Source organism: Martes martes (genome assembly GCF_963455335.1).
Source record: "Martes martes genome assembly, chromosome: 12".
Classification (NCBI taxonomy): Eukaryota; Metazoa; Chordata; class Mammalia; order Carnivora; family Mustelidae; genus Martes; species Martes martes.
Window position 1 is genome coordinate 94,008,704 of NC_137900.1, and position 12,889 is coordinate 94,021,592.

At 61.4% G+C, this 12,889-nt stretch overlaps 1 protein-coding gene across 2 annotated transcripts in view; it reads right to left on the reverse strand.

Annotated features, from left to right (window-relative positions):
* Positions 1-9,188: 9,188 nt before the first annotated feature.
* Positions 9,189-12,889, reverse strand: part of OLFM1 (olfactomedin 1) — a gene marked incomplete at its 5' end in the record, with an annotated part of 36,114 nt that continues 32,413 nt past the window's right edge. For both annotated transcript variants that reach the window (XM_080820487.1, XM_080820486.1), the window contains one exon: positions 9,189-10,919. In XM_080820487.1, coding sequence (XP_080676613.1) covers positions 10,245-10,919 — 675 coding nt within the window. In that variant the 3' untranslated portion in view covers positions 9,189-10,244. The remainder of the gene's footprint in view (positions 10,920-12,889) is intronic.

Sequence of the window (12,889 nt, forward strand, 5' to 3'; positions counted from 1 at the left end):
GCTCACTAACCCCACTGGGGAGCACCTGCTTTCAGAGCACCTGCCTCCCACAAATGCCTCCCTCCACCCTCCTGCTAGGATAGCTGGTATCCCCAGGGCTGGGACTTTGCTCCCTGAGCCCCCCTATAGTGGGCCCTTTCTCCATGTGGTCAAACTCTGTCTTCTCTCCTCTCTCTGAAGCCCCAGCTCCCTCCCCGTGGCACCTGGGGCCTGCTGGGCACGGTCCTGCCGCAGCGGCCCCTCTGCCCCCCATCTCCATCAACTTGATTTCCCCCCACCAGGACGACCCTGGCAGCGGGTCATGCCCTTGACCTGGTCACCCCGGGCATCTCCTCCACTCAAATCGTCGCTCCAGCCTTCAGAGTTGTAACACCTCAGCTGGGGCCATGTTCTCATGATGGAGCACCACCACCCCACCTGACCGCACGGTGTCTGGGAACCGTCCTGGTCGCCCGCCGCCCCTCACTCTGTGCCGTCCGGCTGGGTTTCTTGCTGGTCGTGGCTGGCCTGGCACCCAAGTGGTTAACCCCACGATCGCTCTGCTTGCCGGAGGCTGCGTGGAAACAGAAGAGCATCCTCGGGGAGAAGCTACCCTGGGGACGGTTCTCCTGCAGCTGCCCACTCCCTGACAGCCCCCAACACGCTCCAGCACCCCCGCCTGAGCAGACCTGCCCTTGGCCCCTTGCCTCTCCCCAGCGGTGCCCCCTTTCCCAGCAGAGCTTCTCGAAGAGGCAAAGCTCCAGGCACCTGCTGTGCTCCCTCACCCCACCTTCTCCCGGACCTCCCGACTATGCACCTGTCCTTCCCTCCCTCCCTCCCTCTCTCCCTCCCTCCAGGCTCCAGCCACACCAGCCAGCCCCTCTTCCTCACACACGACAGGTGCATCCGTCCTGGGGACTTGGATCCTGCTGAACGCTGCCTCCCGTGCCTCCCTTACCCCTCACCACTCCCGTCTCAGTGACCGACAGGCTCTCTGGTTTCTAGCTGCCCCCCACCCACGTGATAGGCCCGCAGAGGAGAACCCTCGCTGCCCTCCTCACTACAGCATTCCCAGTGCCTGAGACAGCCCCCGGCACCTGCAGGTGCTGCGGAGCTACCGGGTGGGTGATCGGCTGAACGGCTCTTCGGTTAACCAAGCTCAGAAGCAGATACTTATGTCCACACCAGCCAGGGCATCAAAGCAGCCCCAGGGAAATTGAGCCCTTTGGTCATTGCAAGCTGAGCTCCCTCATCTTCGTGCAGACACCTGGGTTTATGGGTCTCTGTGTCCCCGTGGCTGCAGGGCCTTCCGCACAGCCCGTGGCCACAGGGGAACCCCGGAACGGCAGACTGGAAGAGACCTAGGCCTTCGTGCATCGAGGTCCAGCAGCTCAGAAGGGGAGGTGAGTGGTAGAGAGCCATAGCCTAGCCCACGCTCAGCAAACCCACTGCTCCAGCCCCGGGGGGCACTCGAGCCTCTCCCTGCTCACACTTGTGTGTCTACCAGGAGTCCTGGAGAGACACTCCCAGGCACCCTTGATGGGAAACGTCATTGTCCACGCCCCCAGGGCCACCAGCCCGTGTCTCAGTGCCTTGTCTAGCCGTCAGGGAAAGTTCTAGAAGCCTGAAGCTTTTGCCTGGTGTGTGTGTTATCTGATGGTCTGAATATCCACACAATGGCTCTGCACCTACTTTCCCACTGGAAGGTCCCATCTCAGGGCCAAAACGCCTTCACAGGGGAGCTTTAAGGAGCGGCGTGACCAGAACATGCCCCAGACCCAGAACCAGCAGAGCCCAGTTTGGGATAATTTCCCAAGAAGGGGGAACACACGGTTCCAAGGAGACATCCGTGCACCTGGCTTGAGCGACTGGCTTCCCGTGGCCGGGGCCAGACATGCCGGTGGGGGTCACGGCTCAGGGCTGTGGTCTGGCGCCAGGGTGGGACGGATGGGGAGGGCTCCCGTGGAGGCAGCTGGGAACAGGACAAGGGCACTCGCAGCGGTGTGCTGCAGACGGGCGCGAGCGGGGGCAGGCGTGCGGCCTGGGGGCCTGGCAGCGAGGGCGTCCCAAGGGCCCGCGCCCCGCCCAGGAGCGCATGGCGGAGAGCGGCGGACGCCGGCAAACGTCCCGGAAAAGACGGCGGAACAGCGTGTGGGGCGGGGGGGGGGGGGGGGCTGTTTGGAGAAACGCAATTTATGGTATTGTTCTCGAAACAACTGGTTGCGTCTAATCAAATAATGTTTCTGTAACTCACCGCTAATTTGTTCTCACGATCAACCTTATGAATTCTTTCGCGTAGGATCTATTTTCTGACTCCGTCTCTGTGCACCTTCTCTCTCAATTCTGCCTTTCGTTCCGGCTGCTCTGAATAATTCACACACTCCAAATTGCTTCTAGCTCCTTCCGCCTAGACGTGGGAGCCGGAGGCTGTGCTGTCAGGCGCGCCAGGGGTGGGGGCAGGGGAGCCCGGGCCTCCTCTTGCCCCCGCTGGTGGGGGGCCTGCGTGATTCCGAGGCGCAGCGAAGGCACAGAGGGGGCAGGGCCGGCCTCCACCCCCACAGGGACTTGGGCTCGAGGGCCCTTCTCGTCCTTCCGGTGTCACCGCCCGACTCTCAGTTTTGAGCAGTGGACAGGCCAAGTGCAGACGCCCCCCAAGGCCGGAAGAGCCGGGCCAGGTCCCCTGCTCGGCGGCTAGCTCCCAGGGCTGGCACTGCGACACCTCCAAGGGGGTCCAGAAAGGTTTGCTCCATTGGAATGGCACACGGACGGCGGTCAGAGTCCGACTTGCATTTTGAAGGCCCCCGTGCAGCCTAAGCTGGCCTCCCTCCTCCGCGCTCTCATGGGACCAAGCGCCCGCTGTCATCCACTTGTTCGGGAAACTTACTGAACACCTATTGTGCGCAGACGTGGAGCTGGGCCCTGGGGATGTGGAGACTCACAAACAGGTGGGGGGACGTGCTCCTGCAGGGTCGACTCACTGCCGGTGGAGTAGAAGTCAGCCCTGTGGACATCGGGGCCAGGGGCGGGGCGGGGGGAGGGGACGGGAATGTGCCGGGCAGAGGGAGCCGTCTGCGCAAGGGCACAGGGTCCTGCCGTGTGACATCGGAGATGAGTACCTACAGATCCGACGTTTGCTATTTCCTCGAGACTGTGTGACCTTGGGGCTCCAAGAGGGGACTGTGGCTCTGGCTCTAGTATGTGGTGAGTGGGGCTGCCCGGGGAGTGCAGCAAGGTGGTGGGCATGGCCAACCTGCTCCCGAGGCCTGCTGGAGGTCACTGATGGCTCCGGTCCAAGCTTCCCAGCCCACGCGATGGGATGGCCACCAAGACGAACGCGTGATGAACTCAAGGGGCTCACCCAGAGCCCAGCACGCTGAGTCAGGAGTCAGGAGCTAGCCCGGCCAGTGCCGGTGACTCACGGCCTCAGCCTCCTCACCCAGAGACCCCAGCCTCTGTGCTGTGCAAGGGCGGGCTCAGGTGCTACTCAGGTTGGTCCCATTTGCATCCCTTTCTACAGCTCGGGAAGCTGCCCCGCTGGGGGTCAGTTGAGGAGCCAGTGCTGGGGCTGGGATCTGAGCAGGTGACACCAGCCTCCAGCGCTTACCGGCTCCTGCTCCGCGGGGCTGGGCGTCCTTTGGCTCCCGTGAAAACACCTGCTGTGGGGGAGGGAGCAAGAACGGGGTGATTTTTATCAGAAAATCACCTTTCAGACTTCCCCGAGGCTATATTTATGGAATCATCAATGGTTGGAAGATGCGGCTTAAATTTTTCAATTTTTTTTTCTTGCCTTTTTATGGACAAAAGGAGCTGCTGCTTTTGTAACCGAGAAGCGGAGGCTGACGAACAGCTTCTGGAGCTCTCTGTGCCGTTGGCCGGGGTGCCACGGGCTGGGTTGCCAGGGGCTTTGGTGTCACGGGCTGGGGTGCCACGGGTGGGCCGCCAGCACAGAGCTTGGGCCCCAGGCAGCGCACCCTGTCCGTCGGTCCTCTGTCGTTTCCACAGCTCCACAATGCATGGGCCGGGTGGGGAACTGTGGGCTGCAGGAGACCCTTAACTGAACGTCTCCTTTCTGGGCCCTTCCCGGGTGAGCGTCAGGTCCTCCGATGACTCTGTGCGGTCACTGTTTCTCTTCTTGATTATGGCCTGTCACAGCCAACTTAACAGGGACAACGGGCACCGGCCTGAGCCAGACCGGCAGCCGGGAGTGGATAGCCACGCCGGTCCCGCTAATGAAAGGCAGCGGCGGCGGTGGGGCCGGGCAGGGAGCTGGGCTGGACCCGGGCACCCCTGCATCCCTGTGCCTCGGGACGACCTGGCCGCAGAGGGGTGAGCACCGACCGGCCAGCCAGGTCCTCGCAGCAGCAGCGACTGGAGGGAGGGAGAGGGGAGAGGGGACGTCCCCCCGGGATGACACGGAATTCGATAAGCAAAATGAAACAATGAAGAGCGAGCGGGAAGAACATCACTCCTGGCGGTCTGATTTTCGGGCCTGTCGAGGGGAGAAGATCAATAAGGAAATTACTGTTTTTTCAGAGTCGGCTGCTGGGGCTCCTGTGAGGCCACAGACCCCGCCAGGCCCGGCTCCTGAAGGAAGAACACGGCGCGGGGCTGGGGTGTCGGCAACCCCACAAGTCCAGCCGGTCAGGGGACAGCTGCGTGACACCCGCCTCTGCGAACAGCTCCGCGTTCGGCGGGAGCCCGTCTCGGCTCGGCCGCTGGGGAGCGGCGCTGACAGGTTCACGCATTAACTAGTCTCTCTGGGCCTCACTGCCCTTACCTGCGGAGTGAGGACCGCCTTCGGAGCCGGGCAAGGGGCCCCGGGGTCACCCGTCAGCGCACAGGCTTCGCCAAGTGGGAAAGCGAGGTTGGAGAGGGTCAAGGGCTCCCGGCCTGAAGGTCACTTGGGACCTTCCCGGAGAGCGAGGGTTGGAACCCTGACGTCTCTGACTCCTGGTGCTGCCCCCCAACCCCGGCTGAGTGGGGAGGCCACAGAGCCACGGCTGCCTCCTGAGAAGAGGGACCGTCTGCCAGCATCAGAAGGGACACTCCCCAGCACCCCTCCCACGAGGCCCGCGTCAGGCGAGGAAGCAGAGGCCCCGAGCGGAGTGGAGGCAGGGTGGAGCCCCTCCCTCACTGGGATGGCACGGGGCACGTCCCGTCTGAGGGGCTTGGAGGGCCAGGCGGGGGCGCGGGGGAGGAAGTCTTCTGGGCGGAAGTCTCCCGGTGAAGTGGGCTGGGTGACCTCCCGCTTTGCCGTGGTGAACACTGGTCCTGGGAAGGGTGGGGGAGGGGCGGGGAGGGACCTGCCGCTGCCCAGAGCCGGAGTGTGCCTGTGTGTGTGCATGTGTATGCATGTGAATACGCGTGTGCATGTGTGCACGTGTGCCAGTGTGTGTGTATGAGTGCGTGTGTGCACGTGTATGTGTGCACCTGTATATGTGTGTGTGCATGTCGCATGTATGCGAGTACCTGTGCATGTGTGCACGTGTGCATGTGTGTGAATGTGCATGGGCACATGCATGTGATGCGTGCATGTGTGTATGTGCATGTGCATGTGCGTGCGTGTGTGTGTGTCCCTGTGTGTACATGTGCATAGAGGAAGGTCCTGCCCGCCCCCCTCCCCACCCCCCGCCAGCCTCCCTCAGCAGGGGTAGAGCAGAAACAGACACCAGCCTCTCGACCTCTGGGCTCCCCTCCTGCCGCCCTGCTCCGCGTCCAGCAGCAGTGACTCACCGGCACCCAGGGCTGGAGGCTCAGCCCGGATCCTTGCCAGGCACACCGCTCTGGCATCTTCCGCCGCCCGCCGTGTGACGAATGAGCTGCGGGATCCTCAGCAGCCGGAGGACGCGCGGTGTGCACCCGTGCGTCCGCCAAGGGCAGGAAGAGCAGAGCACGGGGCCCGGAGGCCCCGGGTTCAGGGCCAGCCTGCCCCTTGGCAGCGGGTTCTGGCTTCCTTTGGCCGGGTCGGCTTCTGCAAAATGGAGGCAACGCCACAGCTTGGAGGATGAGGGACTTGCCCACAGAGCCGCCGGAAGACGGGATCTCACCTTGCTCTCAGAGTCCCGGTCACATTTCTGGGTTCAGACACTTCGTTTAGAATAGCAAATAATTGCTTCCGAGACATAATCACCCCGAAACCACTTTAATCCTGGTAGATCCAACGGAACTAGTGAGGCAGAAATCCCATCCAGATGGAGGAACTGGCCCCAGCTAGGTGTCCACGCACACGAGCCTCTCCGAGACCCCGTTAAAAAGCCCTGGCACACGTGCCTACATCCAAGATGTCATGGATATTCACCTACAGTGAAACCCCCCCCAATCTCTGTAAGGGAGTCTTTGAGCCTTGGCATAGGATTTCCAGTGACAGCATCCAACAGGGCTCGGTAAGGGAAAATTCCAGAAAGAGACCCAAGAGCATGGGACACTCAGCATAGGATTCAAGGGGGGAAATTGGGACCGTGGGTCTGTTGGAAAAAGATAAAGCAGGATGCGTGGGTCGTGCTCCAGGAAGCCCAAAGCACCGAGGGTCTCAGTGTAAGGGGTTACCACGCTGCAGTGCCAAGAAGCAAGGCGCGGTTTGTGCCCCCAGTGTCACCTTCAGGAAGAGCCGCTACACAAGGACGGCAAGGTGTGGGGTCATATACACGTGGGGTGCCTTTTTTCTAAAAAGAGTGGGGTGCAGCCACCAGCCAATGCCTCTCCTGGCTATTGGCTTCAAAGGACTCCATATGTCACTCTCATAGCCTGTGAAAACAATGTCTAACAATGGATTTCTTAAAGCAAAATCTTGCTACAAGAGGCCCCTTTGGAAACTATTTACTCAGGAAACCGAAACAGAGTGTTCTCTCCGGATAGTCTCCTCAGTACTGCAGGTTGGGGCCACCAAGGACGGGACATCTTATCTGACGGTGAGCAGGTCTGCCATGACCCCTTCACAGAGAGAATGTTCTGCTCAGCATCAGACAGACCGTCCAGCTCCCAGGTTCCTCAGGCCCCAGGCGGCCCCTCCAGCATGCCCGGGAATCCAGTCTCGCTCCTTGTGCCATGGAATGTTCCACGGCCACTTGTTCCTGGTCACACTTCCGTGGGAGGTGCCACGTCTCTCTGGGCCACGCCGACACATGTGGCTGGGCAAGGAGATGACCCAAATCTCGCTCCAGCCTCAAGGTAACTGCCTCCAGGGGGCTCATTTCCCCACGAGCACCGTGGAACCGCTCACTGTCCTTGGCTCAGTCCCGCCCACACGTCCACTCACCGCCTCTAGTGGCCTGCAAGGGCCCGGAGCTTTCGGACGCTTCTCCATGTTGGCCCGTACCGGAGTGTGGGTGTGGACGCTGTGTCACGGGTTGGAAGCTCAGCCGCCCGAGAGATGGCTGGGTCTCTGGATCCTGAGTCCCCTGATCCAGGGACAGGGGATGGTGCCTCTTCTACGGGGTGCTGTGAAGTCAGAGGGGCACGTGGGGGCCGGACGTGCGCTCCGTCAGCACCTAACGTGGTCTTTCCTCAAATGACCGCTTGTAACCGTCAGATGGAGTTCAGTTAAAGGTTCCAACAAAGCAACGATCTCCGTCTGTCTCTGCGCTCAGCGCCCTGCAGCCAACTCTGCCTCTCATCTCGGGCCCGGCTCACAGAGGCAGCCGGCGCCGGCCCACGACCCCGCGCTTCCCGGGAGCCCGAGCGGCCCGCCGCGCCCACAGCAGCTGCCCCCCTCCAGCAGGCCCGCGAGGGCGTGCAGGGAGAAGGGCTCCTCACCGGGCCTTGTGTGAGTGCTCTGCGGGCACCGGGGGTCTGAAGGAGCCACAGCATGGTCCGCGGGCACCTGCATGCGGGGTCAACCGTCTCAGACTTCCTTCCAGACAGCGCTTTCAGAAATGGGGCAGGCCCCAGGCCCGGCCGCGCTCAGAACTGAGTGCCTCATGCCCTGCCCTCCAAGAACCCCCTCCCCAAAGAACCATGGGTTTGATTCCAGGCCAGACTTTTAATAAAGAAAATTCATCTGCAGATGTGCCATCAGCCAATATATTCAGTTATTGGAATCTGGGAGATTTAGTGGCTGGTCGCTTGTTTTATTTCCTCTCCGGACGGACCATTTCTCTTGTGTATTTAATATCCTGGAGGCGTATTTTCCCTAGCAAATTCTCTGTCCGAGACAACAAATCCATTCTGGACCTCTCGGGCCACTGCTTCGTTTCTAGAACTCGGAACAGGTGCCTCTCTGCACGTTTGCTCTTCCCTCCGTCGCCCGGGGGAACGAGGAGGCGGTCGGCCCCTCTCGGCAGCTGCGATCACCGGGCAGCCCTGGCCTGGTGCGCTTGGCCGGGTCCCCATCACCACGGGAGCAGCCAGGGGCCTTGTGGACTGAATTGTGGCTTGACTGAAACTCGGGGCTTTTACTCCAATAGCCAGCTCCCATCTCTCAGGGGGAGGCCGCTGGGTGCCTCACTCCAAGAAAATCTGTAAGGGTGCAGAAGTGGGAACCCGTCTCCCCCTTCTACAATCTTTACTTGCAAGCTCCGCCGGCCGAGGAGGGAGAGCCGCCTTGCTCATGGGCGACGTCCAGTGAACGAGGGTCTAATGAAAGCCCAGGCGTCCCCCTGCCTGTCCCTCCTCTCCTGACATCGCGGTTGGGGGTATCCCTGAGCTTCCGGCAGAAACACACTAACAGGCCCAGGCCCAGTGACAAGAAAGCAGGAAAGGATTTGGGGAGGGGGAGGGTTTGGGGCAGGACCCACTTCCTCATCGAAGGTCACAGCCTGTGAGTTGGCCCAGGCCCTGCGGATGAGCGAGATTCTCTGTGTCCCAGGCCTGGGGACCCGGGTCCCAGAGAGGGCCGGCCGCTGACCTCTGGGACCCAGCAAAGCCCCACTGAGCCAGCCCGCCAGGGAGAACCTGCTTTACCTCCGCGGACCCGTTGGCATCTTCTCCACAGGTGGCCCCGCCCTGTCTCCGGAGGGCGCCTGTGCCCGGCCCCATCCAGAGGAGCTCTCGGAGGAGACGCCCACAGCGGAGTGTGGTGGGGTTCCGGGGCTGCGGCCTCGGGTTCGGACCCACCCCGAGGGGCGGCAGAGCCCCAGGCTGGTCCTCTGGCTTCCGGGGGATGGGGTCGGGGACCGGCGGCAATTCCTGCAGGACACACCCACAGGGCGCGCCCAGAGGGCTCTACAAGGCCCCCTCATCTTTAACACCTCGGAAATGACGAGCGAACCCAAGACATCTCCTAATATCTTTATTGTTCCTTCGATAACCGGACGGTACAAAGTTCCCCTCGTTTCGACTTCGAACTATACTCCCCACGCACTGTTGTCCTCGGGATCATTCCTTTCCCAGCGGAAACAGAGTTTCCCTCGATAAGCCCTTCCTATCCGCGGTTACGTTATTTAGATAATTTAACAAGAAGAGAGTAATTCCTCTAGGATCAACATGAACTTGATTACCTCTTTCTAAGGGTGAACACTGAATTTTTTTTTTCTTTTTAGGAACAAAAACCATCCACTTATTAAACCCAAACTACAGCACGGCATTTACGACACTCGTTGCATGAACTGAACACACAGAGCTACCACCTCAAGGAGACGACAGACAGACGTGGCACGATATATCTACGGGGGGACGCGAGCTCGAACAAGTGGGCGCTGCGGCTGTCCACGCCACGCACGTGGCCGCCGGCGGCAGGCGGTGCGCACGGGTCCGTGGGGGCGCGGAGCCTCGGGGCAGCTCGGCTGAGACACAACAGGCGGTCCAGAGACGGCAGCTGCGATGGGATGAGTTACAGTCGCCGACGGCGGCCCCCGCGGACGCCGAGCGCGGCCGGCCGCGGGCCCTCGATGAGACACGGCAGGCACACCCACCGGAGCCCGGCGCGATCTAGGGGGAGTGTCCATGCGACCTAACAGTGGTTGTCCTCAGGGCGAGAACTGGCCAACAGTCGTTGCCTTACTTCTGTAGATAATTTGACCAGAAAGGGGGCCAGGCGGGAGGGGGAGGGGCGGGGGTGGGGCCGGGACGGGGTCCCTGGACTGCAGTTCCAGCTGCAAAGACGGGGGCGGGGGCGGGGGCGGGGGCATCTTCTCTTCCCAAGCGTGTCGCCCTCTCGCTCCCACCAGAGGCACGGGGAGCCGACGCCGCCGCGCGGTGCCGGGGCCCGCGCTGCTGCTGATGTTTCGAAATTAGTATTATGAGTGTCGTCAGGTTATGTCGGCAGCTGTCCCACAGGACGGTCCGTGTGGGGGAGGCCGCGGCCCCCTGGGCGTTCCGGGCGGAGACCACTACAACTCGTCGGACCGGATGACGTGAAAGAGGGTGACGTTGTAGAGGATCTGGTGGCCGTTGTTCCAGGCGTACAGGGCGCGGTCCTTGGGGTTGTAGTCCAGCATGGAGATGTGGGAGTACTTGTTCTGGAAGGGGATGTCGATGTACTCGTAGGTCGAGGCGTTGGTCTGGTAGGCGTAGTGCACCTTGGTGCCCCCCGAGTAGCCGTTGGTGACGTAGAGGGTCCCGCAGATGATGAAGGCCTCGCCGGCGCTGCGCTTGGGGTAGCTCGTGTTCCACGTCTGCAGTACCTGCAGGGACACGGGGTCCAGCTTGCTGATCACGATGTTGCCCGCGTTCTGGTTGGTGGCGTAGACGGCCCACAGCCCGTTCTCGTCCACCATGAGGTCGATGTCCGAGTGGCCGCCCCAGGCGTAGTGGTACATGTTGTTGTAACCGGCGTAGTCCAGGCTCCGCGTCTTCAGAATCGTCTCCGTCTTCAGGTCGAACCGGATGACAATGTGGCTCTGGAACTTGTTGAAGTAGATGGAACCGTTGTAGACCACCTGCCCCGTGCCAGACCAGGGGTGCGGGAGGCGGTGGGACGTGAAATTGTCCGTGGTCATGAAGTCGGTCATGGACTTGTACTCGCGCACAAAGCGGTTGTTGTGGTAGCCGTCCATGTACCAGACCTGCGGGGGGCGGGGGCAGAGAGAGAGAGAGAGTGCACCCGTCAGCGGCTCTGGGGGCCGGGCTGGGCTCCCCCCACGGAGCCTCGCCGCTCAGGCTCAGAGTCTCGTTGACTCGGCAGCAGCCCGGGACCTCGAGAAGGACCCAAAAGAACGAGGGGAGGAGAGTGGAGACCGGGCAACGTCCTGGCCCTCCCCCAAACCCGCAGGCACTCCTCAAAGGGGACAGGGCCGTCCCTGCTGGGAAAGAAGAGTCTGGCAGGACAAAGCACGGGGAGGCACACTCTGGGCGGGGCAGCTGGGGACAGGCGCCACCGAGCCTGGGCTGTGGCCACCCCGCAAGTCAGGGAAGCCAGCGGCAACAGAACCTTCCCAGCCCGCTCTCCTTGGGCTGTGTCCAGACTGTGGCTCCCTGCATTCTCCCTGGCAGGGTCCACAGCAGGTGCTCCCACTTCCTGGGGGAAGGGAGGAACGCCATCAGTGTATGAACCCCCAAGCCAGCAAGACAGTGCTGGACAAGGGGAAACTGGGGATGTGGCGACCCATCGCCAAGGGCGCCAGGAAGGGCGACCTCCTGCGTCCAAGTGGCTGTCGGGCGTCAGGCCTCTTGTCCCACAGCAGCCCGGTGGGGCGTCCCGTCCGCCAGGCAGGAAGCCATGCGGGATGCTACATGTGGAATCACGGTCCCCGCAACTCCGGGTTTCTTCTCCAAGAAGAACGAAGGCTTCACACAAGGCCCCGAGGGTCGCAGAGGACCACAAACCACCAAGAGAACAGACCCAGGGGCGGCCCACGTTTGGGGTCAAAGAGGAAGAGTTTTCTGATGATCGCTTAAATGACAGTTGGCTCCCAAACCGTCTAGACTTTGTACAAAATGCTTTAGTCATTTTCAACCAATATGGGAGCAAATTAGGAAGCAATGCCGTTACTCAGAGGCAGATCTGCTGGGCTAACGCCATCCCCAGAGCATCTGTCCGGCAATAAGACAGCTGCTTTCTCCGTCAAGGCTCTGCCGGCTGCCGGGGAGATTAAGGAAGCACGGCTTTCAGACACAGCATCACACATGCGTGAAAAATTAGGAAAAAAAAAATCCTAACCTTGTTCCTGAGGTATCTATCTGGACGCTTGGAGACAGATGCGCTTTTTGTCTTTAATGAGTTTTTTTTTTTTGAAAACTGGGTCTCGTTTGAGGCTTTTATTACCCTCAGCCCCCACGGCCCGGCCCACGGTAATGCAGGTCTCTGATTAGAACGGGCGAGTGCTGGGCTGCCGGGGGTTCCGGGTGCCGTGGTCACACTGCAGAGGACTGGCCCGCCTGCCTGCACTTGGCTCTCTCCCGAGACGGGGAGCTCACTGCTTCTTCCAAGACCCGGCCCAAACAACATGCCCCCCTTTGAACCGTCTGCCGACCCTTGCCTACGGGAGCTGCCTCTCTCCTGCTCAGCATGGAGAGCACCCCTCAATGTGTGCCAACGTCTCCTCTCTCACGAGTGGGCCTGTGGCACGGGGGACCCCCAGGGTCCGGTGCCTCCCTCTCGTGGGCACAGATGGCTGACATGGGCACCAAATAGCTTGGGATTTGTAAACCGCCTCTTCTTCCCGGAAACTAGTGAATCGGACCCGGGGCACACTTCTGGAAAATGCAGTTTAGGCTGGGAGGGGAAGCTGGCACAAGACCCCAAATGTTGAACGACCACCTCTTGGCCTGTGACTGCAAGACCCCCATGAAAAGCCCCTCGACCGAAGAACGCACCGCACTGCAGATCCGAGGGGCGGGGAGACGGCGCCCCTTCCCTCACCGTGGCAGCCCCTCCGGGTTCACCATGATCTCCAGATCGGGAAGCCTCTCCCGCCCCACCCATCCAAGTCCCAAGGCTCACACAGAATCTCATCGCCCTCAGGAAGCCTCCCCCAATTCTCCGGCTTCACCCAGAACCCCCATATCTGAACTTCTAGAACGCGGAACCTGGCTG